Genomic DNA, 27,475 nt, shown 5'->3' with positions numbered 1-27,475 from the left:
AAATTAATGGCTGAAAAACGATTAAAAAATATCCATTACTTACATAAAATTAGGTCAAATTCTTGTACTACCAAATACCAATCATCTTATCACCTTAAAGACACAGCTAAAATAATTACCCAAACCAATAATTATATTATCTTTAACTGCAATATATTAACCCTCGCAAGGTTTCGCCAAGTTTGGAAGTTAACTTGAACTGTCACGTTATCTGTTATATGTTAAACTAATACAGAAAACAGCCTTCAAGTAAGGTCGGCATAGTGTTCCGTGTAACGGTGTTAAATGTGGTAATTGTATGAGAAATGTCATATCAGTTGTATGTAATGAGAACTTACCTTTTGGGAGTCTTCCTGTGTTTATCTAAGCGGTTTAGGAAGTTTATATTTTTGCGGATAATAAGCTGTAGCACTTCAGTTTCTTCAGTGTTTTTTCGACTGAAGTAACTTCCTATCCACATAGTATCAATCTTTGATTCGTTTTATGACATGATTAAATCCATTTAAACTGAATTAAGATAAATTGTTAAAAATGAATTTAAAGTTTTCGTTTCCATGCACAAAGCAGCCCGTAATTTACAAATGTAAACGGGTATTTTTTGCTATACATATAGCCTGTTTTTTTCCCACCGCTGGGCAAAAATCGAAGTCCCCGAAATCTACCATTTTTCAAGAAGTTAATGAGGTTCATTCGAAGTTTACGAAATCCACGATTCTCTATCGTAGGCCACTTGGAACCAGCACACGATATAAACATTGTATGTGTATAATCATAACATTTACAAATTATAATTTAGGATAGTTGTACATGGTAATTTCAAAAACTACTGTTGTAACAACAATCACTTAATTAGTAAAAATAAAAGCATTTGTTAACACAAAGGCATTAAACGAACCATCTCTGTCACCGAAAGGACTTCACACTCACTAATCATCAACTTAATGTGTTCAAATGTCACTGTACTTGTGGTTACAGAAGTCTCACTCGGAAAATGTGGTTTTGATTCTGTGATTATTTGGATTTTTGTATGTTGTCTAGCTGTCCTTCAGAAAATAAAGCATATTCATATTAAAAATACCGAAATAGGTAAGTTTTATTAAAAAGGCTAACATCTCAAACTAATTGCGTTATTTGTGAATTACGCGTCATGTTTTTTGTCCTCGACTACTAAACTAACCGTTTTTAATTGAATTTGCACGCCGTGTTTAGTTTCATAAATCTTGAAGTATAGTTTGAAATACATCTCAATTTAAAATTGCAATATTATCTGCATTTATTTACAATGATTTCTAACCTTACCACGCTGACGCAGTCAGCCACTCAACCACTCGGCTGTCCGTACAGTCAACAGTCCTGTAAGTTAAATATCCCATTACATAGTGCTATCCTAATTCAATAAATCCTCATCCCCATAACCGGTACACTTCAAAAGATTTTTACGTATTACGTGCATTTGGTTTTCTGCAAACACATTCATTGTATCGCGAACTAAACACATGTTCGGAAGTGGGTCAAAAATATCGTCTCAGGGTCGTCCGTACAATCGTTCACAGTAATGTGGCGCTACAGATATGGACACACATGCATATTTATTTTAACATAGTCATACATACTAGTCGTGACTCGTGGTTTCACTTTAGTCATTTTTTTCAGGTTCGAAAATGAACATAAATCATTCAGCTAATAAATCTTAGGAAAGGCTACAAAAATCTCTAAAAAAATTAATTTAAATCCGTTAAATATTACTTGCTTAAAAGAAAAACAAATTCATTCTAACTTTGATGCCATGTCAATGTGATTATCATAATTATAGGCATGTAACTTTTAAGTAGGAGCAATCAGCGTAGATAAACAACTACTAATAAAATGCATTTACATGCTTAGATCCTTTTCAAATCATACTTAATTTGAATTCGTTAAACATTAATCGGTGAGCATAAACTTACGAAACCCACTTTGCTTACTTGTACAGTATAGATATGTCTTCATTATAGATAACTATCTTTTCAACCGCGGCTTCGCCCGCGTTGAGGTCGGTTATATCGCGTTTCCAAGAGAAATATACAAAAGTCCGGGATAAAAACTATCCTATGTTCTTTCTCAAGGTCAACTCTATCTCTGTACCATTAAAATCAGTTCAGTGGTTTTGACGTGAAAGCGTAACAGACAGACAAAGTTACTTTAACATTTATAATATTAGTAGGGATACTGTACTACTGAAAATCTAACTGTAACCACTTTAAGAGAGACTTGAACTGTAAAAGCGGGACAGCGCTATACACGGTGTAGAGCAGCATCTCTCTTTCACAGCTACTTTAATCTTACTTTAAGATGTCTTGGTAGGTCCATAGGTTCGATAATATCGTATATGTCTAAGTTGTAATTACTAGTATATCGCGTGTGTAGAACAAATTATGGATATGAAACTGGAAATGGCTCCTACATTTACATTACACGATGTATCGTTAAGAAAATATTTATTGACTAGCATTTTCCCGTGGTTTTGGCGAAGCATTCCGCTTAGAGTAAACTGACATATCGAGAAGGTAATTTTATCCTTCTAGACCTTAAGTTAGTCTTGAGTTATAATACTATATGGATGGATACAATTGTGTCAGATAAAGTGTTGTTCCACGTAAAAATTATGATCCACATGCTAAGACAAGAAGGCAAAAAAACTGCGAAAAGTATTTAATTAGCATTAATCTGATTGAATTTTTCTGAAACTACCACAAAATATATGAAATTTCTTAGTAAAAATAAATAAATCTACACTATACTTAATTAATAATAACTAATAAAATTTTATTGATTAAACTATTCAGTCTCAATCTGTATCATAATACCCATCCACAATTAAAACAAGTTTAACAACAAACAAGATGTAAAACAATACGAGATTTAAATACAATAAACAGATAACCATCAGATAAACTGTTGTCGAGATAACTTGGTAATGTTTATTTATTAGCTGGTAATTTATTGTTGGTAAAATGATATCAAGTGTGTTTGGAATAGAGATAGTTTTGTAACGGTTACTATGTAGGCAGTGTGAGATGAGGATTAAGAATGGTGATGAAAACAATCATATTTGGTATATTGAATACTTAAATTAGATTGACAATGCAAGGAAGATTTTTTCTTCTGTTATTCATAAATTAGTCTGATATATTTTTTACTCTTTCCTTAAAATTCTTCCTTTTATTTTTATTAAATGTTTCATTTGTAATTTGTAATAATTAGACCTTAGAATTCATAGGTTCATTTTTTTCGCCCTTTCCATCATAATGGTCAGCTTAATTTAATTTTGACTGCACGGATAGCCGACTGGTTGAGGCTATCTCGCCAAACCCACTGTGCGACGTGTAGCAGGTTCGACCTAGGTGTGACAAGCATTTGTGTGATCCATGCAAACTTCTCCTGAGTCTGGGGTTTTTGAGCATGTGACTTGAATGTTTGTGAAATACCACCCGAGACCAGGATTAAAATTCTTCAGAGTTTTTTTAAGATACTTAAGCCTCTTAACCTTTTTCTTCTCTCATATTTTATTAAAACGACTTAGTAGATATTTAATCTCACAGCTAATAAATTTAACCAAACGCACTGGTTAGTAATCAGTCCGCCATATCAACGTCAGTTGCGCGTCGCGTGGGGCGCCCGCTGACGCGACCGCGGCGTTTGATGTCGCCGCCGAGCCGCGCCACCCTGCGCAGGAGTCGCTTAGATAGTTTGGTTTTAAAGTTATGAATTTTGTTTCGGAAAACCAACAATTTTAGCTTGAACTTATTTATAGGAACATCAATAATATTGTTATAAATACAAATACTTGTTTGCGAAGATAAAATAGCGCATTTTTTTTGTGTCAAATCAAATAATTAACTTCTATTTCATAATTAGAATATTAAAAAGTAAACAACTCAAACGACATAATAACAAAACCCTTAAATGTACCAGTAGACTTACCTACGTCAAAAACAGCTGATAAGTCTTCTATCTACCCTGTATTAGGTATAGAACCGTGATGGTATTTTTACTTTGCGCACTTTATTTTCTTAACTTCCCGTAGATATAACTTTCACGCTATCGGACATTCTCGACCGCAAAAGTACAGTTACAAACAAAAGTATTAAATATGACCATATCATTGAAAAAAACGCTCTTTTTTATTTAAAACTAGCTTTTCGCCCGCGGCTTCGCCCGCGTCGAGGTCGGTTATATCGCGTTTCCAAGAGAAGTCTTCAAAAGTCCAGGATAAAAACTATCCTATGTTCTTTCTCAAGGTCAACTCTATCTCTGTACCAAATTTCATTTAAATCTGTTCAGTGGTTTAGACGTGAAAGAGTAACAGACAGACAGAGTTACTTTCGCATTTATAATATTAGTAGGGATTTGCTGGATAAAACAAAACAATGTCACTAAGAATATAATTTATTCAGAATAATCTTGAAAATCATTATGATAATATAGTTAATAGATTAGATATGTATGCGCATGCGTGCGAACAAATCCAATGAGCCGCAATATGAGACATGACAGCATTGTTGACGTACGTTAACTGAAAGGACATTTCAATAAAGATTTATGTACATGTATATATAAACTATATTATCATGTAGGTACATGTGTACTGTGTAATTATAACCACGTTTGAGGCCTAAGGTTGGTTAAAACCAAGTCGTAACAAACGGAAGAAGATTGTATATATTTACTATCACTAAAAAAGGATTTAAAGAGTTGGTCGATGTCTGAAAGAGGTTTAACAAACGCTTTATCTGTCTGTCTGTCTGTTACGCTTTCACGTCTAAACCACAGAACTGATTTTAATGAAATTTGGTACAGAGATAGAGTTGACCTTGAGAAAGAATATAGGATAGTTTTTATCTCTTACTTTTGAAGAGTTCTCTTGAAAACGCGATATAACCGACCTCGACGCGGGCGAAACCGCGGGCGAAAAGTTAGTACGAGATAAAATGCAATAGTAATGTGTAATAGCACCTCTATGGAGGCTGCATAAACTAAGATAGGTACAATTCCTAGCTACCGCATTAGGTTAAGTAACCGCTAATGGTAGATTAGTGTAATAATTAAATAAATAAATAAATTGAATAACTCTATGTAATTAATGTTATATTTTATTTAATTTCTAACATTTCATTGATGTAGCTGTCTGTACCCAGCTACCGGCTACCGCGGTTATATACCGCATGCCTGCCTTTGATGTCGCCGCCACCTAACATACGTTGCGTAACATTTAACTACGATCTCGTGCTATAACGTACTACGGTTAAGATGTGTTTCATTTAAATAATATTGTAGAGTTAAGTGGATTCAATAATTAAAGTGATGAGAGAGGCCTATGTCCAATAGCGGAGGAGATGGGATGATGATAATGATGATGATGATGAATAGTTCAAGTAATAATAACCCAGAATGTAAAGGTGGCAGGTTTTTTTGACTTTTCAGAGATGTATCTTCATCATTGGCCTAGCCTTTTCCCAAATATGTTGGGGTCGGCTACCAGTCCAACCGGTTTCAGCTAAGTACCAGTGTTTTACAAGGAGCGACTGCCTATCTGACCTCCTTAACCCAGTTACCTGGGCAACACGATACCCCTTGGTTAGACTGGCTGTCAGACTTTTTCAAGCTTCTGACTACCTGTAACGACTGTCAAAGATGTAGGAATAACAGGCGGGACCCACAATTTAACGTGCCTTCCGAAACACGGATCTTGTTAATACTCATAAAATCTATTTAGAAAAACTTTAAGGTTACATTGTATCCTATTGGTATTGGTTACAGCATAGTAATCAAAGCTGCCGTAGCCCATATTTGATCAGTAGCATAATATGGTCACCCTCTAAGTATGAATTAGCCGCCTTAGAAACTTGGTTATGTACCGTACCCAAAAGGTAAAAGAAACATTATTCCACGGGTTCTGTCTGTCCGTCCATCTCACATCAGGTTGCCGCATGAATCGTGGTAGATAGACCGATGAAATTTTAAAACTAAAGGTGGAGGTTAAGCAACGCTTGTTACGAGGTTTTTGAGTAACAAACAAACAATTTTACACCAATTTGGGCAATTTGTTATTATTACTTGTACAGACCATTAGCTTCGCGAGTCCATACTCGCACTTGGCCAAATTTTTCTACTGAAATTGATGTGAGGTGACAAAAAATGTACCAATTAATATTTTATTGTGCTATTTGTACGGATCCTCACTACCACAAGTCCGACTCACACTTGACCGGATTTTTCTACTAAAATTATCGCAAAGATTAATAATCAATTTGTTAGATAATTATTACCTTAAACGTAGACAAACTGGTCCCATATATTCATACCGCACCACTCTATATTCATATTTAAATCTGAAAGAAAACCGTCAGTATAATATGCCCGCATATTTCTGCTAGATAAGTTGCATGATATTTAATATCCGCCTACCCTACATGGAAGAACATGCTGTATACATTCCGTAGTTGTGTAAAAACAAAGCGTTATACAGGGTGTTTTATTCTGCGGGCGTATTGAATATACATTTTTTTTTTCTTAGAAAAAGGAGTAAAGAAAAAAACAGTTTTTGTATTTTTTACATTTTAGATTCATAACCTCTAGTTAACCATTAGCCATAATCCAGCTAGAATTGATATATTACAAGATTCGATGAGTTTTATATGCAGTCAAGTCATAAAAAAAGAATGTCCATATGTATATGTGAGCGCTGACTCTTGTAAAAATTAAAAAGCTTGTTAAAAACCCATTTTTATAATGACCCTTTGTAAGATCTCATATTTTTGAGAACTAACCAACTTATAAAAATAAATATACTTTATCAAGCACTCAGCAACTTCATTTCTACATTGAAATGTATACCTATATAACTGCATAATAATACTTATGTCAGTGATCCAATAATTACATATTATTATACCATTTATAAAATTGCAGATATTTATAAATGGTATAATAATATGTAATGTTAAAAATGAATGTTAAAAAACGTAACGGAACGGTGCAACGTCAGATGTCAAAATTTTCATCCACATAATTATATTTATTTTATTATATTTAAATTTTCAACAACTCCATTTTCTAACATATCCTGTATATACAATTTGTGTATTTGCATAAACCTGTGCGGTCAGTGCAGTCACAGATAGCCTCACGCTGGTGATTTCATCTGCCAATATAAAATGACATCAACTATGATCAAATGTAATACTTGTAACATCATAATAAATGAATTACTAGCTTTTACACAGAATAAAATAGACGTAATGGATGAGGAGAGCCTGGTCCGTATCTGCAATACGTCTTTTTCTGTAGAAGAAGTTTCAAATGCTAAGAAATTGCTTTTTGAATCGACACCTTCATCGAAACGTAAAATCAATAGAAGAGGAGCGGGGAAAAGGGAAAGAGATTTATATGACATTATTACACTACTTAAAGAAACTGATCCAGAAATAGTACCAATTTTTGTAGCGCGTGAATTACAGAAACTTCCACCTGTTACCTTCGACCATATTGATGCCACACGCCTTTTAAAGGATATTCTTATAATACAAAGTGATCTTAAAACAATTAAAGACAATTATGTTACCATTGGAGATTTGCGCACAGTTAAGGAGGACCTACAAAACCTTAAATCCTCATGTTTAAGTACCAACTGTAGTTCTAATATAATTTCAAAGCAGAACGAAAATGAGTTTCAATTGGACCTACCGCAAGCGGAAACATCAGTTGATAATAGTGTTGATATATTTTTATCTCCACTGCGCCAACCATCACTGAATAAAGCTATCTCACGTGAGCCTTCTGTTGAAGCTCGAGCTAACGTCACAAATAAGAAAACTTGCTTTTCATTGCCAAACAGGGCGAATTCGGTTGAACGTGCGTATATTGGTTCAAACATTAGGGAAACCTACGCTACTGTAGTATCAACGCCGAGGGAAGTATTGTTAGTATCTGATGATGACAAACAAAAGACAGATGAGGGCTGGACTTTAGTACAAAAAAGAAAAAAGCTAAAAGATAGATTCAAAGGAAATCATGGCAGTGCTAGCAAAGACAATAAATTTAAAGCTGCCGACGTAAAAATTCCTCTGTTTATCTCAAATGTCGATAAAAATGTATCTGTTGATGATATTAATTCGTATTTAACGTCTAAAACACACTCAACAGAAATGAACATTGAGAAAATTGTTATGCGCAAGCATAAAGATTACAACGCCTTTAAAGTTCTGGTGCCGGGATACAAGATAAATTCGTTTTTGAATCACAGTTTATGGCCAGAGGGCATTATTTATCGGAGATATATTGACTTCAAGAAAAGATGGACGTTTGATAATAATTTACAAAATGTATCACAATAAATTTAACAATCATGAAAGCACCTTTGCTAGTTTTAATTGCAAATCCATTGCTAGGTCGGTGGATTCTGTAAGGATGTTATGTCGGACAACAGATATAATTGCTTTACAAGAAACTTGGTTACTACCACATGATATTCCTTTTCTTGGGAACATAGACGCACGATTTGATTTTGTGGGAAAATCTGCTGTGGATACTTCGCAGAATATTTTACGTGGACGACCATACGGTGGAGTTGCATTATTATGGCGCAAAAATGCTTATGACAATGTGACTTCCATAAAATGTGAAAGTGAGCGATTAATTGCCATTAAAATAATTGCAGGCACCAGAGCCTTTTTAGTTTTCTCAGTTTATATGCCAACTGAGTCAATAGATAATCTCAATGAATTTGTAGAATGTTTAAGTGAGATAAATGCTGTCATAGAAAACAGTGGTATTGATGCAGTTTACGTCCTTGGTGACTTTAACGCACAACCTAGGAGTCTGTTTGGTACAGAATTACTAAACTTTACATCTGAATTGCAATGGCGGTGCGCTGACATCCAACTACTTGGTATTAATTCCAACACGTTTACGTTCCTAAGTGATGCTCATGGATCTACTAGCTGGTTGGACCATTGCGTGGTAACAGACGCAGCTTGGAAAACAATTAAGAAAATTCGTGTAATGTATGACGTCTCGTGGTCTGATCACCTACCTTTGTTAATAACGTCCGATATCAATGTATTGAGATCGAAAGTCACTCCTGAAGTAAAAAAATGTAATAAGGTAATATGGGGGTATAGAAATTTAGAGCAAATTAAATCATACTCATTATTTTGTAATAATAAGTTGAAGAATATAGATTTTCCGATCGACTTTACTGATTGTTGTAATAATTCATGTAATAACTTGGAACATCAAGTAATTTTAGATAGTTTATATAAGGAAATAATTGATATCCTTAGCTCAGGTGCTATATCAACTTATAATGAGAAGAAGAAAGAAGGTCACAACCAGTGTAAACCAGGTTGGAACAAATATGTAAAAGCTGCACATGAACAAGCGCGTCTTGCCTTTCAAAAGTGGACCTTGATTAATAAACCAAGGAATGGATTTTGGTTTAACAACATGGTTGAAACTAGAAAAAAAATTAAGAAGAAATTGAAATGGTGTCAGAATAATAAAGATCAAATAAATATGAATACTATTGCTAATCATCATAAATGTAAACATTTTGGAAATTTTTGGAAATCAACAAATCAATTGAACCCTAAGCAAAGTTTGCCCGCAAGTGTAGATGGAGTAGATGAACCCAGTAAGATTGCAAATATATTTACTAAACTGTTTCAAGTAAAATCGTCTCTCGGTCCATCGTTTTCTGGATCGAATGTTACGGGAGAACCGGGAGGTGAGCCTACCAGGTTTTCGGCTAAGGAAATAGTTACAGTTATAAAATTTTTAAAAAAGGGAAAGTCACCCGGTCATGATAGTCTTTCATTGGAACATTTAAAATATGCAGGTAAGCACTTGCCTAGAGTTCTGGCCATGTTTTTTAGTTTATGTGCCTGTCATTCCTATCTCCCAGCAGACTTGGTCAAGACGATAGTTGTTCCAATAATTAAGAATAAGACTGGTGATACGAGCGACAAGAACAACTATAGGCCTATTTCCTTAGCCACTATAATAGCCAAAGTATTGGACGGTTTGATTGATCGACAGTTGAGTATGCATTTAAAATTGCATGACGCTCAGTTTGGCTTCAAACGACACTTGTCAACAGAAACTGCTATCCTCTGTCTCAAGCATACCGTTCAATACTACACGGCTAGGAAAACACCTGTGTACGCTTGTTTCCTGGATCTCTCAAAAGCATTTGATCTAGTATCATATGATAGTCTATGGAAGAAACTTCGACAAAACACCAACCTTCCTAACGACCTCATTCAACTATTACAGTACTGGTATAATAATCAGTACAATCATGTTAAATGGGCAGGTGTACTGTCGGATGCGTATAGATTGGAATGTGGGGTGAGGCAAGGTGGTCTTAGCTCGCCCAACCTTTTCAACCTCTACATGAATGAGTTAATACAGGAACTCAGCAATGCCAATATCGGATGCTCCGTTGATGGGCAGTGTGTTAATAACATCAGTTACGCGGACGATATGGTATTGCTGAGCCCTTCGATTAACGCCCTTAGGAGACTAATCCGTATCTGTGAGGATTATGCGGTGGTCCATGGGCTCAGGTACAACTCATCTAAGAGTGAACTGTTGGTTTTCAAGGCCGACGGTAACAAAAGTTACAAGACAATTCCACCAGTAACTTTAGGAGGTAGTCCACTCAACAGAGTCACTCGGTTTAAGTACCTGGGTCACTGGGTCACCGATGATCTTACTGATGATACGGATTTGGATAGAGAGCGCAGAGCGTTGGCCGTAAGGTGTAACATGCTAGCTCGTAGATTTGCACGATGTACAAGGGATGTTAAAGTTACTCTGTTTAGGGCATATTGCCAATCTTTGTACACGTGTGCCCTATGGGTCAATTACACTAAACGGTCTTTCAATGCTCTGCGGATCCAATACAATAATGCCTTCAGAGTACTTTTGGGACTACCGCGATTTTGTAGCGCATCAGGGATGTTCGCTGATGCAGGTGTTCCTGACTTTGGTTCACTTGTGAGACAGCGTTCAGCATCACTGATGCGGAGAGTACGCGATAGTTCTAACAGTCGGGTTGCTATTGTAGCTGGTCATGTAGATAGCCCCATAATGTGGCGCTGCATGACCAGACATCGACCAGCATTTAGTTATATAAAATAATATTTAATTAATTCTAGAGTAGTTTTCTGTTTAGAATTTATGTTATACATAACTATGGACTATTATAAAATAAGTCTGAAATAAATATTATTATTATTATTTCCTTTATTTCATTAAAATACATATAAATTACATTTTTAAATATATATAAAAAACAACATACATTTAAAAATATAAAAAATAGTGTCCAACCGGCAACGGGTACAGGGCCCAAGCTGCCGGTGGTCAGGGCTCCAGAGAGAGGAACCTCCTCACGATGCGCGCCGTGTCCAGAAGTACCGCTTTCTGAATCAAACCCTTGACCCAGACGCCCAACGAGAGCCTCCGAAGATGTTGATCGAGGCTCTTGGCTATTAAGCCATTGGCACTCACGACTATCGGGACAATGATTGCCGAGTCCACCTCCCACAAGTCGACAACCTCGTGAGCTAAATCCAAATATTTCAATTGTTTTTCTTTTTCTGCTTTCACGAGGTTCTCGTCATGGGGGATAGTGATATCAACAATCATTGTCCGACGCTCTGATCGATCGATCACCACTATATCAGGCTTATTGGCAACAATAGTCCTGTCAGTGATGATAGATCGATCCCAGTACAGTGTGATATGACCACTTTCGAGAACTGGGTCGGGCACATACTTATAGTACGGCACCTCAGATTCCACAAGTTTGTATTTCAGAGCAAGCTGCTGATGGATAATCCTGGCCACTTGGTTATGTCTGTGCAAGTATTCACCGTTAGCAAGACGAGAACATCCCGAAACTATATGTCTCAAGGATTCACCGGGACAGTGACATGCCCGACAGATGTCAACTGTACCATCCTTAATTATATATTTTCGGTAGTTATTCGTCATGATAACTTCATCCATAATTGCACATACAAACCCTTCGGTTTCTCCAAAGAGATCTCCGAAGCGTAGCCAGGCCACGGACGCTAAGAAATCTACATCGGCCCCGTGAAGGGTCCGATAATAGCGTCCGTGTAGCTCCTTGCTTTGCCATACATCTTTGCGGTCTTTGACGCTTAGTACGACAGGTTTGTGCCAGTTCTCTTTACCTAGAGAGAGCGGAGTGAAGCCCTTATCCACTGCCACCACATCTCGGTGCATCCCCACGTCCACTCGGAGGAAATACTCCCTGAGGTTACATACCTCGCGATTATGGAGGGTCTTGGCATTTAGGAAGCCACGACCCCCACACTTTCGCGGGATATATAACCTCATTACCGATGATCGCGGGTGGTGCATTCGATTTGCGGTGAGCAGTGTGCGGACTCTTCTATCCAAGGCGTCCAGTTCGGTCTGTGTCCACTTGAGTATGCCAAAGGAGTACATTATCACTGGCATGACCCAACCATTAAAGGCACGCACCTTGTTACCGCCCGATAAGGAACTTTTTAGTACCTTATTCAGGCGGCCAAAGAAACGTGTCTGTAACGATTGTTTCATGTCAGCGACATTAATGCCTAACGCCTCTGACTTACCCAAGTATTTGTAGGTTTCCGTTGAGGAGAGGGACCTAAGGTTTATAGAATCCGAGAGCTGTATGCCCTGGGATTCTACAATCCCACCTCGTTTTACATGCATGACTGCACATTTGTCAACACCAAATTCCATTCTGATGGAATTACTGAAGCTTTCAGTAATCTTCAGTAACTTCATCAGTTGCAACTTGTTGGAAGCAAACAATTTCAGGTCATCCATGTACAACAAGTGGGAGATTACCTGGCTTCCTCTCCGCAACGAATAGCCCAGCCTTGAATTCTCAAGCAGAGTGCTAAGAGGATTCAAGGCTAAACAGAACCACAGGGGACTCAAACTGTCACCTTGAAATATTCCCCGCTCAATCCTAATAAGTTGACCGCTCTTTTGGATATCCCGACATCCTGGATAGTGAAGCACCGTAGTCCATTGCCCCATACATGACTTCAAAAAAGTGCGTAGAGTTGTATTGATTTTATACAACTCTAGCACCCTCATGAGCCATGCATGTGGCACCGAATCATAGGCCTTCTTATAATCTATCCAACATGTCGACACACCCTTTTTGGAGCGGCGAACTTGTTGGCAAATAGTCATATCAATAAGGAGTAGCTCCTTAGTACCACGTGACCCATTCCTACATCCATTCTGAGAGGCAGACATTATAGAAAACCGTTCAATATGGTCATTAATCTTTTCTCTCAGAATGGATGTAAGCAGTTTGTAGATGGTGGGTAAACATGTAATGGGTCTATAATTTTTGGGGTCCGTGGTACTACCTGTTTTGTGGAGCAGATGGGTGGAACCAGTAGTGAAGAACTGTGGGAGCACGCCCGAGTCTACGGCAGATTGGAATTGGGATGCTAAGCAACCATGTGAACTTGGTAGCCATTTCAACCAGAAGTTATGCAGTCCATCCGGGCCCGGGGCTTTCCAATTGGCCAACGGACGGACTGCATTGGCTACGTCTTGGGGACTAATATCAATAGCCCCCATTTCTTCTATTCGTTCACACGATTGCTCAACATCACGTATCCAATCCCCCTCAGAGTGGGTTACAGGCGCCGACCAGATGCTGCGCCAAAACAAATTTGTAGCGACATCATCCGGCAGGCGTCCGGCACCCTCCTCCGACGCAGGTTGCTCCCAAGATCTGTACACCCATCTTTGGTCTCTTTGGAACATACGGTTCTGGTGAAATCGGTCCACCCGAGTCTTGTACCGTCGAATACGGCTTGCCCAGGCACACACCTTTTGCTTAAAAAAGTCAATGCGTTCTGTAACTCGGGCGATGTATTCGCTGGGGCTAATATTAGTCCCAGCAAACGCCCGCTTTACAAAACGCATGACCCTAGGGCGAGTGTTTCCGCCCCGAAACGCAACAAGTTTGGCTATGAGTGTCCTGGCCTCAGCAACACGCTTCTCAATCCTGCACTGCCAGGCTGGTGCCGCTTGCTTAGGCCGTGCAGCTGTGTTATCTCGAAAGGTAACACCAGCTACACGACACGCCGCAACAGCTGCACAGTACAGAAGCGAGTGCGTGTCACCGAGGTCTTCGCTGTTCCCAAAATAACTGGATAGCAGCGAATCCAGGACACCCATTAGCGCCTTGTTTCGGTTGTGCATGGGCAAGCGAGGTAGTCGCGGTCTCTGGTCCCGGGGTGTTGACCGATACTCCAGAACCGCCTGTTCCAATGTACTCCTTATATGATCACTGCACTGGGTACTTACAGTTATAGCACCGTCATCATCTCCCCCGTCAGCAGGGTTGGCAGGCAGCGCGCTTGCAGCTGGCGCTTCCGCTATTGACGGGGTAACGACGACAGGGCTAGTCTGCACTTCAGAGCGCAATCGATCAAGCGTCGCGTCATCCAACCTGTGATTACGTTGGATAACTCGCACTTGATCCGACAAACGTTGTGCCGATACGTCGACGTCCGGTTCAAGGGCCCGAAACAGAGAGAGCATTCTGGCACGGTACGCAGTGAGGTTAGTTCCTCCCCCTGTCGCCCCATAGTAGGCGCGCATGACATTCTCGTTCATGGGTCGAGTCCACTTCATGCGCTGCACTACACCACCGGGAGCGGGAGCCCTGTTCGAGGCCGGTTGGCCTGAGGGCGCCAAGCTGCTCGGCGGCCGGCGCCTCCCCGGCCGACGTACAGGTGTTGGCGACGTCGGCGGGGAGTAGTACTCGTCGCTGGAGCTCGACGCGACTGCAACTGCCGGCGCTGGACCTCGGCCCGGCGGCAGCTGCGAGGCGGAGCTCGGCGACGAGCCCGGGGATGGAAGGCGTGCTGCTCTTCTTCGTGTCAACATTTATCTATTCTTGTTTTCTGAGTCGTAAATTACATATTTTATAGTGATGACATATGTCATCGTACATCGGATTTTCATTTTTATTTACTTTTTTATTTTAATATGGTTTCTTGAGTTTTATATGTGCACTTTTACTATATACTATTATAAAAATATTGTTTATTGTATAATTATCGTAAAGAAGTTCGAAAATAAAAATATTCAGAAAAAATAGATGATTGACGGTTGACACGAAGTTTTTTTTTTTTAACGATGAATTAATTATTATTATTTCCTTTATTTCATTAAAATACATATAAATTACATTTTTAAATATATATAAAAAACAACATACATTTAAAAATATAAAAAATAGTGTCCAACCGGCAACGGGTACAGGGCCCAAGCTGCCGGTGGTCAGGGCTCCAGAGAGAGGAACCTCCTCACGATGCGCGCCGTGTCCAGAAGTACCGCTTTCTGAATCAAACCCTTGACCCAGACGCCCAATGAGAGCCTCCGAAGATGTTGATCGAGGCTCTTGGCTATTAAGCCATTGGCACTTACGACTATCGGGACAATGATTGCCGAGTCCACCTCCCACAAGTCGACAACCTCGTGAGCTAAATCCAAATATTTCAATTGTTTTTCTTTTTCTGCTTTCACGAGGTTCTCGTCATGGGGGATAGTGATATCAACAATCATTGTCCGACGCTCTGATCGATCGATCACCACTATATCAGGCTTATTGGCAACAATAGTCCTGTCAGTGATGATAGATCGATCCCAGTACAGTGTGATATGACCACTTTCGAGAACTGGGTCGGGCACATACTTATAGTACGGCACCTCAGATTCCACAAGTTTGTATTTCAGAGCAAGCTGCTGATGGATAATCCTGGCCACTTGGTTATGTCTGTGCAAGTATTCACCGTTAGCAAGACGAGAACATCCCGAAACTATATGTCTCAAGGATTCACCGGGACAGTGACATGCCCGACAGATGTCAACTGTACCATCCTTAATTATATATTTTCGGTAGTTATTCGTCATGATAACTTCATCCATAATTGCACATACAAACCCTTCGGTTTCTCCAAAGAGATCTCCGAAGCGTAGCCAGGCCACGGACGCTAAGAAATCTACATCGGCCCGTGAAGGGTCCGATAATAGCGTCCGTGTAGCTCCTTGCTTTGCCATACATCTTTGCGGTCTTTGACGCTTAGTACGATAGGTTTGTGCCAGTTCTCTTTACCTAGAGAGAGCGGAGTGAAGCCCTTATCCACTGCCACCACATCTCGGTGCATCCCCACGTCCACTCGGAGGAAATACTCCCTGAGGTTACATACCTCGCGATTATGGAGGGTCTTGGCATTTAGGAAGCCACGACCCCCACACTTTCGCGGGATATATAACCTCATTACCGATGATCGCGGGTGGTGCATTCGATTTGCGGTGAGCAGTGTGCGGACTCTTCTATCCAAGGCGTCCAGTTCGGTCTGTGTCCACTTGAGTATGCCAAAGGAGTACATTATCACTGGCATGACCCAACCATTAAAGGCACGCACCTTGTTACCGCCCGATAAGGAACTTTTTAGTACCTTATTCAGGCGGCCAAAGAAACGTGTCTGTAACGATTGTTTCATGTCAGCGACATTAATGCCTAACGCCTCTGACATACCCAAGTATTTGTAGGTTTCCGTTGAGGAGAGGGACCTAAGGTTTATAGAATCCGAGAGCTGTATGCCCTGGGATTCTACAATCCCACCTCGTTTTACATGCATGACTGCACATTTGTCAACACCAAATTCCATTCTGATGGAGTTACTGAAGCTTTCAGTAATCTTCAGTAACTTCATCAGTTGCAACTTGTTGGAAGCAAACAATTTCAGGTCATCCATGTACAACAAGTGGGAGATTACCTGGCTTCCTCTCCGCAACGAATAGCCCAGCCTTGAATTCTCAAGCAGAGTGCTAAGAGGATTCAAGGCTAAACAGAACCACAGGGGACTCAAACTGTCACCTTGAAATATTCCCCGCTCAATCCTAATAAGTTGACCGCTCTTTTGGATATCCCGACATCCTGGATAGTGAAGCACCGTAGTCCATTGCCCCATATATGACTTCAAAAAAGTGCGTAGAGTTGTATTGATTTTATACAACTCTAGCACCCTCATGAGCCATGCATGTGGCACCGAATCATAGGCCTTCTTATAATCTATCCAACATGTCGACACACCCTTTTTGGAGCGGCGAACTTGTTGGCAAATAGTCATATCAATAAGGAGTAGCTCCTTAGTACCACGTGACCCATTCCTACATCCATTCTGAGAGGCAGACATTATAGAAAACCGTTCAATATGGTCATTAATCTTTTCTCTCAGAATGGATGTAAGCAGTTTGTAGATGGTGGGTAAACATGTAATGGGTCTATAATTTTTGGGGTCCGTGGTACTACCTGTTTTGTGGAGCAGATGGGTGGAACCAGTAGTGAAGAACTGTGGGAGCACGCCCGAGTCTACGGCAGATTGGAATTGGGATGCTAAGCAACCATGTGAACTTGGTAGCCATTTCAACCAGAAGTTATGCAGTCCATCCGGGCCCGGGGCTTTCCAATTGGCCAACGGACGGACTGCATTGGCTACGTCTTGGGGACTAATATCAATAGCCCCCATTTCTTCTATTCGTTCACACGATTGCTCAACATCACGTATCCAATCCCCCTCAGAGTGGGTTACAGGCGCCGACCAGATGCTGCGCCAAAACAAATTTGTAGCGACATCATCCGGCAGGCGTCCGGCACCCTCCTCCGACGCAGGTTGCTCCCAAGATCTGTACACCCATCTTTGGTCTCTTTGGAACATACGGTTCTGGTGAAATCGGTCCACCCGAGTCTTGTACCGTCGAATACGGTTTGCCCAGGCACACACCTTTTGCTTAAAAAAGTCAATGCGTTCTGTAACTCGGGCGGTGTATTCGCTGGGGCTAATATTAGTCCCAGCAAACGCCCGCTTTACAAAACGCATGACCCTAGGGCGAGTGTTTCCGCCCCGAAACGCAACAAGTTTGGCTATGAGTGTCCTGGCCTCAGCAACACGCTTCTCAATCCTGCACTGCCAGGCTGGTGCCGCTTGCTTAGGCCGTGCAGCTGTGTTATCTCGAAAGGTAACACCAGCTACACGACACGCCGCAACAGCCGCACAGTACAGAAGCGAGTGCGTGTCACCGAGGTCTTCGCTGTTCCCAAAATAACTGGATAGCAGCGAATCCAGGACACCCATTAGCGCCTTGTTTCGGTTGTGCATGGGCAAGCGAGGTAGTCGCGGTCTCTGGTCCCGGGGTGTTGACCGATACTCCAGAACCGCCTGTTCCAATGTACTCCTTATATGATCACTGCACTGGGTACTTACAGTTATAGCACCGTCATCATCTCCCCCGTCAGCAGGGTTGGCAGGCAGCGCGCTTGCAGCTGGCGCTTCCGCTATTGACGGGGTAACGACGACAGGGCTAGTCTGCACTTCAGAGCGCAATCGATCAAGCGTCGCGTCATCCAACCTGTGATTACGTTGGATAACTCGCACTTGATCCGACAAACGTTGTGCCGATACGTCGACGTCCGGTTCAAGGGCCCGAAACAGAGAGAGCATTCTGGCACGGTACGCAGTGAGGTTAGTTCCTCCCCCTGTCGCCCCATAGTAGGCGCGCATGACATTCTCGTTCATGGGTCGAGTCCACTTCATGCGCTGCACTACACCACCGGGAGCGGGAGCCCTGTTCGAGGCCGGTTGGCCTGAGGGCGCCAAGCTGCTCGGCGGCCGGCGCCTCCCCGGCCGACGTACAGGTGTTGGCGACGTCGGCGGGGAGTAGTACTCGTCGCTGGAGCTCGACGCGACTGCAACTGCCGGCGCTGGACCTCGGCCCGGCGGCAGCTGCGAGGCGGAGCTCGGCGACGAGCCCGGGGATGGAAGGCGTGCTGCTCTTCTTCGTGTCAACATTTATCTATTCTTGTTTTCTGAGTCGTAAATTACATATTTTATAGTGATGACATATGTCATCGTACATCGGATTTTCATTTTTATTTACTTTTTTATTTTAATATGGTTTCTTGAGTTTATATGTGCACTTTTACTATATACTATTATAAAAATATTGTTTATTGTATAATTATCGTAAAGAAGTTCGAAAATAAAAATATTCAGAAAAAATAGATGATTGACGGTTGACACGAAGTTTTTTTTTTTTTTTTTTTTTTTATTATTATTATTATTATAAAGTGTGTTTTCTTGTTTCAGATTTCCTCATGTTACCCTGGATAAGATAATTGTAAGTGATTTGAACACGTCTACGCGGGCTTGTGTTATTCTGAACTGTCATTATTATTGACATGCGGTTTTGTTTTAATTGTAGGTTTAGTTTATTTTCCGTTTTTATTTATTAAAAATGTAATAGATTTTACTTCTCTGTTGCATTCGTTAATCTGTGTATTTATGAAAATTGGTAAGAAAAATATCTTTAAATTTTCTAGTATTTCCAGGGTATTCACTAGTCCAAAAAACAAAATATGAACTACTCAATAATAAACTGACTCAATTTCGTTACTCGTATCAAAAAATATTGAACAATTTACATCAAAAACGAATAACATTTTAAAACACATTTAAAGCTTTACAAACCAACATATGGCGAATAAAAACAAGTAATTAATCTCCACGACAAATGGATCTTTTGTCCCATCTAGCTAGGAAGCTGCGCACGCGCAGGTCGCCTAATATGGCGCATAAATACTGTTTGTGTGAAACCTTGATGTTGTTTGCCAGTAAAAACGTTGTATTGCCATGTAGGTAAATATGTTATCATTTTAAATATTCAGTTGGGTTCCTGTGTTCCTGGTTCTGCGGCTTGTTAAACATGATAAATATTTATTAAAAAAATATGATAAATCTGATAAGTTTATAGGTTGTAAATAGTGAGAGTAATATTGGCGCGAAAAATGATGACGTAGTGTTGTATTACTTTCCCACAACAGAAAATAAGTTACTTTAAAGAAGCTGTATGCCTCCCGAATTCTCAATGTACATCATGTGTCTCATGCAGTCAGGAATTTAATCCTGGTCTAAAATCATGTGCACAAAGACTGGGTCTGGGACTCAACAAGCATTCGTTTATCACGCAAATGCTTGTCTCACAACGGGATTGAATTCGCGACACGTTGTGCACAGTGTATTTGACGTAGTGAGCACTACCACTCGGCTATCTGCGTACAATACCAATAATGTGGCTTAACAGTAGCCAATTAAGTTAGTAGTACATGCAAGTGCTGTTCAAAAGATGCATGTAGACGCTCAGAAGATTCTAGCGATTTTTAATTATAAAAACCCATCATATAAAATATTACACTACGTTTAAACAGAAATATTTTGCAGTTTTCGATTCATATTACGGAAATCTCTTTATGAATATAATACATTCATTATTATGCATGTTATTATAATAATAAAACATCTTGCTGTTGTTTTATGATCCTCTCGGAGTAGAAAACAGTGTTCTGTGACCATATGCAAACGATTTGCGTCGAAGTTAACTGTTGACTCATACGTTTGTTACAATATTGTAGAATTCAATCTTAAGTAGTTTTCCTTACATGTGCTGGCATAAATATAATGTATGTACCTACATTCTATGAAAATTACATAGTCACAAATGGTTTATACATTTGAGACAATGGAATGTTTCTGATAATGAATTTACTAAGACTACGATTATCAGGAGAACTGGCTTATTAAATCTAGTGACAATATCCAAAGAACAAATTGTCTTGAACGATGTGTCAGGATAAGCTACGCTTGCTACGGGCGGTCGATGGATGAATGACCAACTATGTTAACGAGAGCCTCCTGCGTTTAGGAACGCAATACGCAATATAACGCCTGTTATTCTTACATCTTTGACAGTCATTACTGATGATAAATTGATAGTTACAAGCTAGAAATTCTGACAACCAGTCTTCGAAAGAGGTATCATGCTGCCTAGGTAATTGGGCTGAATAGGTGGGATAGGCAGTCGCTCCTTGTCAAACACTGGTACACAATTGCATCTGGTAAGACTCGCAGCCGACCACAACATAGTGAGCTAGCCAGATATGTTTAAATAGTAAGCACAGGCGAACAGCAAACGATATTATTATACCAATATTGGAATCACAATTTCTTAATATAATATTCTACAAGTGTGATTAGTTGTGTATTATGTTTAAATCACATAAAAGTAATAAACCCTTCAGTGGCGTAGGTCGTTGATGCGTCCGGCGGCCGCGCGGCCGACTTGTCTCACTGCACAAGTAGGAGCTTCCTGTATAGCGCAGGGTTGTCACGTCCTCAAGTTCTGCTGGTGGAGTGCTGACTTGTGCTATACGTGGATACCTGTAACACCTTTTATTTCGCCCTTATCACCATCGTCGTATGAAAACAATAACTTACACATAATGATTTGTTTATGTGGCCAAAACTATAATTTTAATCTGACATATGTTAAAGCTTATTTAAGTTTTGTACAGCTGTTGAACGATGATCTTCTTAATGCAATTTATTAAACTGAAACCATTTATAAATTTTACTTAGAATCTTGATCAAAATTTAATTGTAAACTTTTCGTGGCAACCCTATGTCGCTGTCACTTCAACACTGCATTGAAACAATAAGCCGTCCATGTTTGGCCAGCGACATTAGCTTCCAACGAGCCATCACTCACCGGACATCCAATCGATTCACTCGAGGTGTCATGGCCGCCGCCACTGACAATCGATTACGACTCGATTATCGATAACTGATGCCTGCTTGCCTACTTATATTGAATATCGATGAGGATGATGTATTGTCTTCTTGTTTAAGGAATTGTAATAGAAAAAGTTATTAGTTGTCAATGCGTCATTGATCCAGTCTAGAATAAGCTGTTGAACACAAAAACCCTAGTTTCGAAATCCCGAATCTTCGGTTCGGGGAAAAGGTCTTTTCACGTTTACTGAGTCACAATCATATGTTTAGAACAGTAGAAGAGCGGAAAAATAAGCCACATATTATTATTGTCGGCAAAGGGGCATGTTAAAAAACTAGTCCTTTAAAATTGTATTGCTCTATTTCCAGACGAAAACTCTCTTCTTTAGGGTCCATAGCCATAGAGTAAAAACAGAACCCTGTTGCCAAGGCTACACCGTCCGTCTGTCACCAGGATGCATCTCATGAATAGTGATAGCCAGAAAATTGATGTTTATACGGATTTATTCTCTTGCCACTATCAACAAACCAAAAATTTAAACAACTATTGAAACTGTCATAACTTTGTTGCATGACCAATTTTTTCGAAATGCCTGTCTATCGGATCTGCCTTTATCATTTTTATTAGTTTTTCCCTTCATCTAACATCAATATAAGTTCAGTAAGTTATAATTACAATGCATGTCGTGGCTAAGTCGACGCTGTCAGCATAATCCGATGCATAATATACCGGTTTGTTTCAAGGTCCGCTTTTTGTGATGTAGCAACCGTGAATGAGCATTGCCCTTTATTGATCATGATTTTATATTGGATTTTATTGTAAGTAGGTACCATTCAAGAGGAATAACGAGTGAATTGATTAGAAAGGGGTTATTAAGTAGCTTTATAGTTTTATTGCAGTAGGAATTATTGTGTTTGTACTTTGATTGATTTTTTCTTTTATTTATTTATTGTTAAATGAGTGCTAAGTTTTTTTTTGTGGTTATAACTGTGTTTTTTAAATACGTACATAATTTTATTAACAGTTTAGTACAAAAACAATAATGGCATCTTTCAGATTTTGTATTAATGAAATTGCGAAAAGAATATTTTACGAGAGAAGTATATTGTTAAATATAAAAAACCTCTTTTTAATTTCATCATATTTTTGTCTTAATAAACAAACCTAGTTATTTATATTAAATAGAAAACAGTGGCATAACAACATGCCCACTATAATGATTAGTTAACACGTTACGTGGCCCGCAGGCTGCGTTGCATAACACCACCGGTTTCAAGGTCTGTGTCGAGATGCGCACGCGCACCTAATGAACTTCTTGTTTAGATTATAGCGTTAATATACCTAGAAGTTATTTATTATTTACTTTAATAAAAACTTAAGTGTTTTGTTAAATATTTGAAGATTTTATTTATTGTTTTTTTGTCTAATATTTGCTTGGTTTTTAGAGCATCTTAATGTATTGTTTAAATATTTGCGTTTATTCGGCATTTAAGTATGTTTTTTGTGTGTTTAGTTATTGACTTTATGTAAGATAAGTTTGCAGTATACTTTGCATAATATTTAAATTTATTAAAAACGAAATTTTCAGCAGTGGGGTATTATGGTAAATCAATGGTGAGAAATTGTTTCTTCACAGCTTAGTAGATTATTACTAAAGAAAGCATAGCAAGCATAGTCGGAAACATATGGATTACTTAAAAAGCTACTTTCTTGCAGGATATATAATATCCTACAAGAAAATTGTGTTTACGTGTGCTTTACACTCAACGACAAAGTCAGGTCCCTCCTTACTCCATCGGAAACTCAAGGATATTCCAAAATCTACATTTATTTGACAACAAAAACAACAGACAATACTTGCAACAGTCATCGCAAGTAAAAACTATAGATAAGTCATTTCCTCACCATTAAGGCAATAGAACGAAACGTGACTAAGTAAAAAAGCTAAGTTTTGAGATAACTTCGGTATTCGTTACTTAGTTCTTAAGTGCGATAAGTTAACAAAGCTAGATAAAGGATTATTCATATGGGCTAAGAGCAATTTGATATTGGACCTTATTAAATTCTGTTTTCTTTTTGGCATTATTTTTTTTGGGTTGAAACCTTAAAATTGGAAATTTAAACTTATTAACGAAGTCTTGATATTTCTATGGCCGACAGAATTAAATAAATAGTTTTGAGAATTAACTGTGTGTTGCCAAATTTGATAATTAATTTTATATTGCAAATATTTTTTTCTTCAGTCTATTTTATATGGAACCGTTTGTTTCCTCAAATCGCCTCACAATTTAACAGTTTTTCGCCTATTCACGGTCGCTTTTTCTCTGATGGATAATTAATCAAACGATTAAGTATTCTATAAATAAAACTTTTAATTTCTTCAGTTACACATGAACTATTAACACTACACAACATGCATCTCACCCACTTCTATTTAGTTTTGTATAATACATATTAAACTGCTTCCCATTCATTCATTATTGACAAGCAACTTAATCCTACATAATGTATGTAAACAGATACGTACCATCCATCTAGTATGCTTGACTACGTTTAAAACAAAAACATTGGACAGTGCTGACTGATACGAGGCACAAAAAAAATATCGATGTTTAGAAGTGTTCATTTAATCAGTATTAAAGTTTTGTTGACAATTGAATTCTATCGACTCAATCTGCGGCATGGATTTGTATGGTCATTGAGTCATTAGGGATTTATACACGGTGATGATGAATGTAACCTACCTTCTTCTGATTTGTTTGCTGTTTTATTTAATTGTCGTGCTAAATGTATTTATATTATGTGAAAGTACTTTGTGATGTTAGTTTTAAGATACATTTTTTTTTTGTTATAGTTTTATCTACGCTTGCTGGTGATAAATTGCCTTGCACTAACATACCTATGTTTTCTCTATAAGTGAATTTGTAATTCTTTTGAGAAATAAAAAATATCTTTAACCGTATTTTTTAGTCGTCTTACAAAAGCAGCCCAATTCATGTATCCGACGTAAAATTACTCCTAGGCGCGATTATTAGTTTAATAGTAATAAGATAATAAGTACGAAGAAAAATAAACAAGAGAAACTGAAATATACTCTTAAAAATGATAAAAACGCCGCCGCCCGCGCCCCTCACCATTGTTACAAGGTTTCTAGTAAAAGTGTAGAATTCTCCTGATTACTACGGGTGCGCGCTCTGTATGCCTGCCACCAGGTTCAATCTTATGAACTGTGATAGTTCGACGAGAGATTATGTATTTCATTTGTCGTTTATACTAAAAATAAGGATAGTAATTTGGTAGATGTTGTGAAATACACTTTTATTTTTTGTTAAAAAAATGTTGTGGGGCCCTTCGCTTGCCTGGTCTCCCTAAAATGATTTGTGACCTAGCCTAATTGTTTTTATTTAATCTGTTCGTACGTTAAGTGTGCGAATCCGACTCTCACTTGGCCGATTTTCATTTTAATGCCCCCAAATGCAGAAAAGCACATTAAACTTGTTTGTCCCAGACTCGGATTGAACCCAAACACGTCGCACACTGACTAAGTAATGTAGGAGGTCAGAAGGAAGTCAGTAATTTGGTATATGGTTTCCCATTGTCCATGTCCAAAAGCGAAACTTACCACCACCATCGCCTTTTCGATTTCTACCATGAATATGACCTTTTGGAAGCGAGCGACTGCCGCCATATTAACCTTTTATGCATATCAGGTTTACAAGAACAAAAAACATTGATAGTTGCACAGTCTGAAAAGAGGACGTGACCGCACGGATAGCCGAGTGGTATAGATCATAACGCCAATCCCTTTGGGCAGGACGTGTGGCGTGTTTGGTCCTCGCGTAGGACAATCTTTCTGTGATGCACGAATGATTATTCTGAATGTGGGAACCTCAAAGTAAAGGAACTTGAATGTTAGTTATATTCCCCCCGATACAAAGATTTAATTCCTTAGCGCGGGGTAGTTCTAAAAAAATCACATGTTAAGGTGAGGATAGTTAAACGTCTTTATTCTTCTTTTTAGACACATTATTTCGTCGTACTAAACTCCAATCGAAGCATTTTTTGTGAAACCACTTAATGGAAGTTCTGAGAGTTATCTTGCTGATAACAATGCTGTTCTGAGACCGGTCAAACGCATGAGTTCCTAACACATCCTTAATTCAACACCCCTCCTCACAACAAGCGTTGTGGTTAGTTACTTAAAGGCAAAAAGAATAACCAGATAACAATCAGAATACTTTTAAACCACATTGAAGAAGAAGAAATGAAGAAGAAAAATATCTAATTAAAATCAAACCAACAAACTAAACACCTATTTAAGAACAGCTCTGTAACAAAGACAATCTGTCCTCAGATCATTGACCGGCCATTAGTTATCCGATCCCAGCGTGTAGGAGGCTGGAATTGATACATCCACGTTTAACTCAAAAACAACAGTTAAAAGTAACTGAGACAGTTTGTGTTACTGATATCGTGGTTAACTAGCTTATCCTGTTCGTAATGATGTTTGGATCTTGTTTGGCTGAGTGGTTTATTTTCCGGGTTATTTGTAATGATAGTATCTTTTTGATTATCTACTTAGATTTGTGTGCGATAAACTTTATTTGAGTCTATATGTGATCAGATTGAAATGAAAATAGATATTATTTTGTAAGTACAATAAAAAAACTGAATGGACTTTGTAGAAAATAATACGGAAATGTGCTCTCAGAATCGAAAACAATTTACCCTGACCTAGAACTCATTAGGCACAAAGTGTAGAAAAAATGTGTTTAGTTTCAATTTAAATCATTTATTCTACAAATAGGATAATGATTAAATGTCTGTTTTGAGAACGCTGAAGTCAACATTTCCCATTTGACTACCCTGAGGAGAAATGTCGAAACAAACTCGGGTCGACTCAGGTCACGTCGACAATTCTTTCTCTCTTATTTTATTTTACTCTATCATATCAACCTGGCAAGATGGCTGGCAGGAACTGGATGCGAGAAGCCGAAAATCGATCTCAGTGGCGTGCACATGGAGAGGCCTATGTCCAGCAGTGGACTGCGATAGGCTGATGATGATGATGATGATGATGACATCAACCTGGAATTACCAACTTATTTAATGGAATTTCCTTCCTCTTTCTCACCAGTAAACTTAACTCAAATCACGAACGAACTCAAATATTTTTATTAGAGTTCTTTTAAGATAAATTTAATCTGCTTTTGGTACATCACTAATTTCCCTTATTCCATTGTTTCCGAAGATTCAGTTTCACCCATAGCTAGCATTGCAGCCGCAGTTCGTGCACGACGCATGCGCAGTGAAAGTGGCCCGGCTTTGACCTCTCGCGATTTAGCGCTAAAGGGCTCTTGTGCAATACTGATCCATATTCAAGGCTTTCTTGTTATTTAACACCTACTTAAAATAGGTTAGGATTTGATCTTTTCAAAAGTCCCTTATATCCTAAGCAACATAATAAATACTAGTGTGAGATTGTTCGTTTGTTTGTTACGCTTTCGAGCCTAAATTAATAAATCGTGTTCAAAATTTATTGTCATTTTTTTAAACTGGTATACCCTCGGTTAGTTTAGGGGAGAATAACAACTAATTAACACTTTATATTTTTAGTAAAACTTACGTACCTATCTATATTATTAACAGATTACATTCAAATCAACTGTTTTGTGGTACTTCAAATAATCTTTTAATTACACAATCCAGTTTTTTGTTTGTTAATTGTATTATTTCTTCCTCG

General features: G+C 38.8%; 2 protein-coding genes across 2 annotated transcripts in view; one reads left to right on the top strand and one right to left on the bottom strand.

Annotated features, from left to right (window-relative positions):
• Positions 1 to 27,475, top strand: part of LOC113502070 (inverted formin-2) — a 123,670-nt gene that overhangs the window by 51,583 nt on the left and 44,612 nt on the right. The window contains exon 3 of the mRNA XM_026883451.1: positions 19,254 to 19,284. The gene's annotated coding sequence lies outside the window, so the exon portion shown is untranslated. The remainder of the gene's footprint in view (positions 1 to 19,253; positions 19,285 to 27,475) is intronic.
• Positions 21,500 to 27,475, bottom strand: part of LOC113502071 — a 9,493-nt gene continuing 3,517 nt past the window's right edge. The window contains exon 2 of the mRNA XM_026883452.1: positions 21,500 to 21,551. Within this exon, the coding sequence (XP_026739253.1) occupies positions 21,500 to 21,551 (52 nt within the window). The remainder of the gene's footprint in view (positions 21,552 to 27,475) is intronic.

The sequence above is a fragment of the Trichoplusia ni genome, chromosome 16, assembly GCF_003590095.1.
Source record: "Trichoplusia ni isolate ovarian cell line Hi5 chromosome 16, tn1, whole genome shotgun sequence".
Classification (NCBI taxonomy): Eukaryota; Metazoa; Arthropoda; class Insecta; order Lepidoptera; family Noctuidae; genus Trichoplusia; species Trichoplusia ni.
The sequence above is the reverse complement of the archived record's forward strand: the minus strand, read 5'-3'. Positions and strand labels throughout refer to the sequence as shown.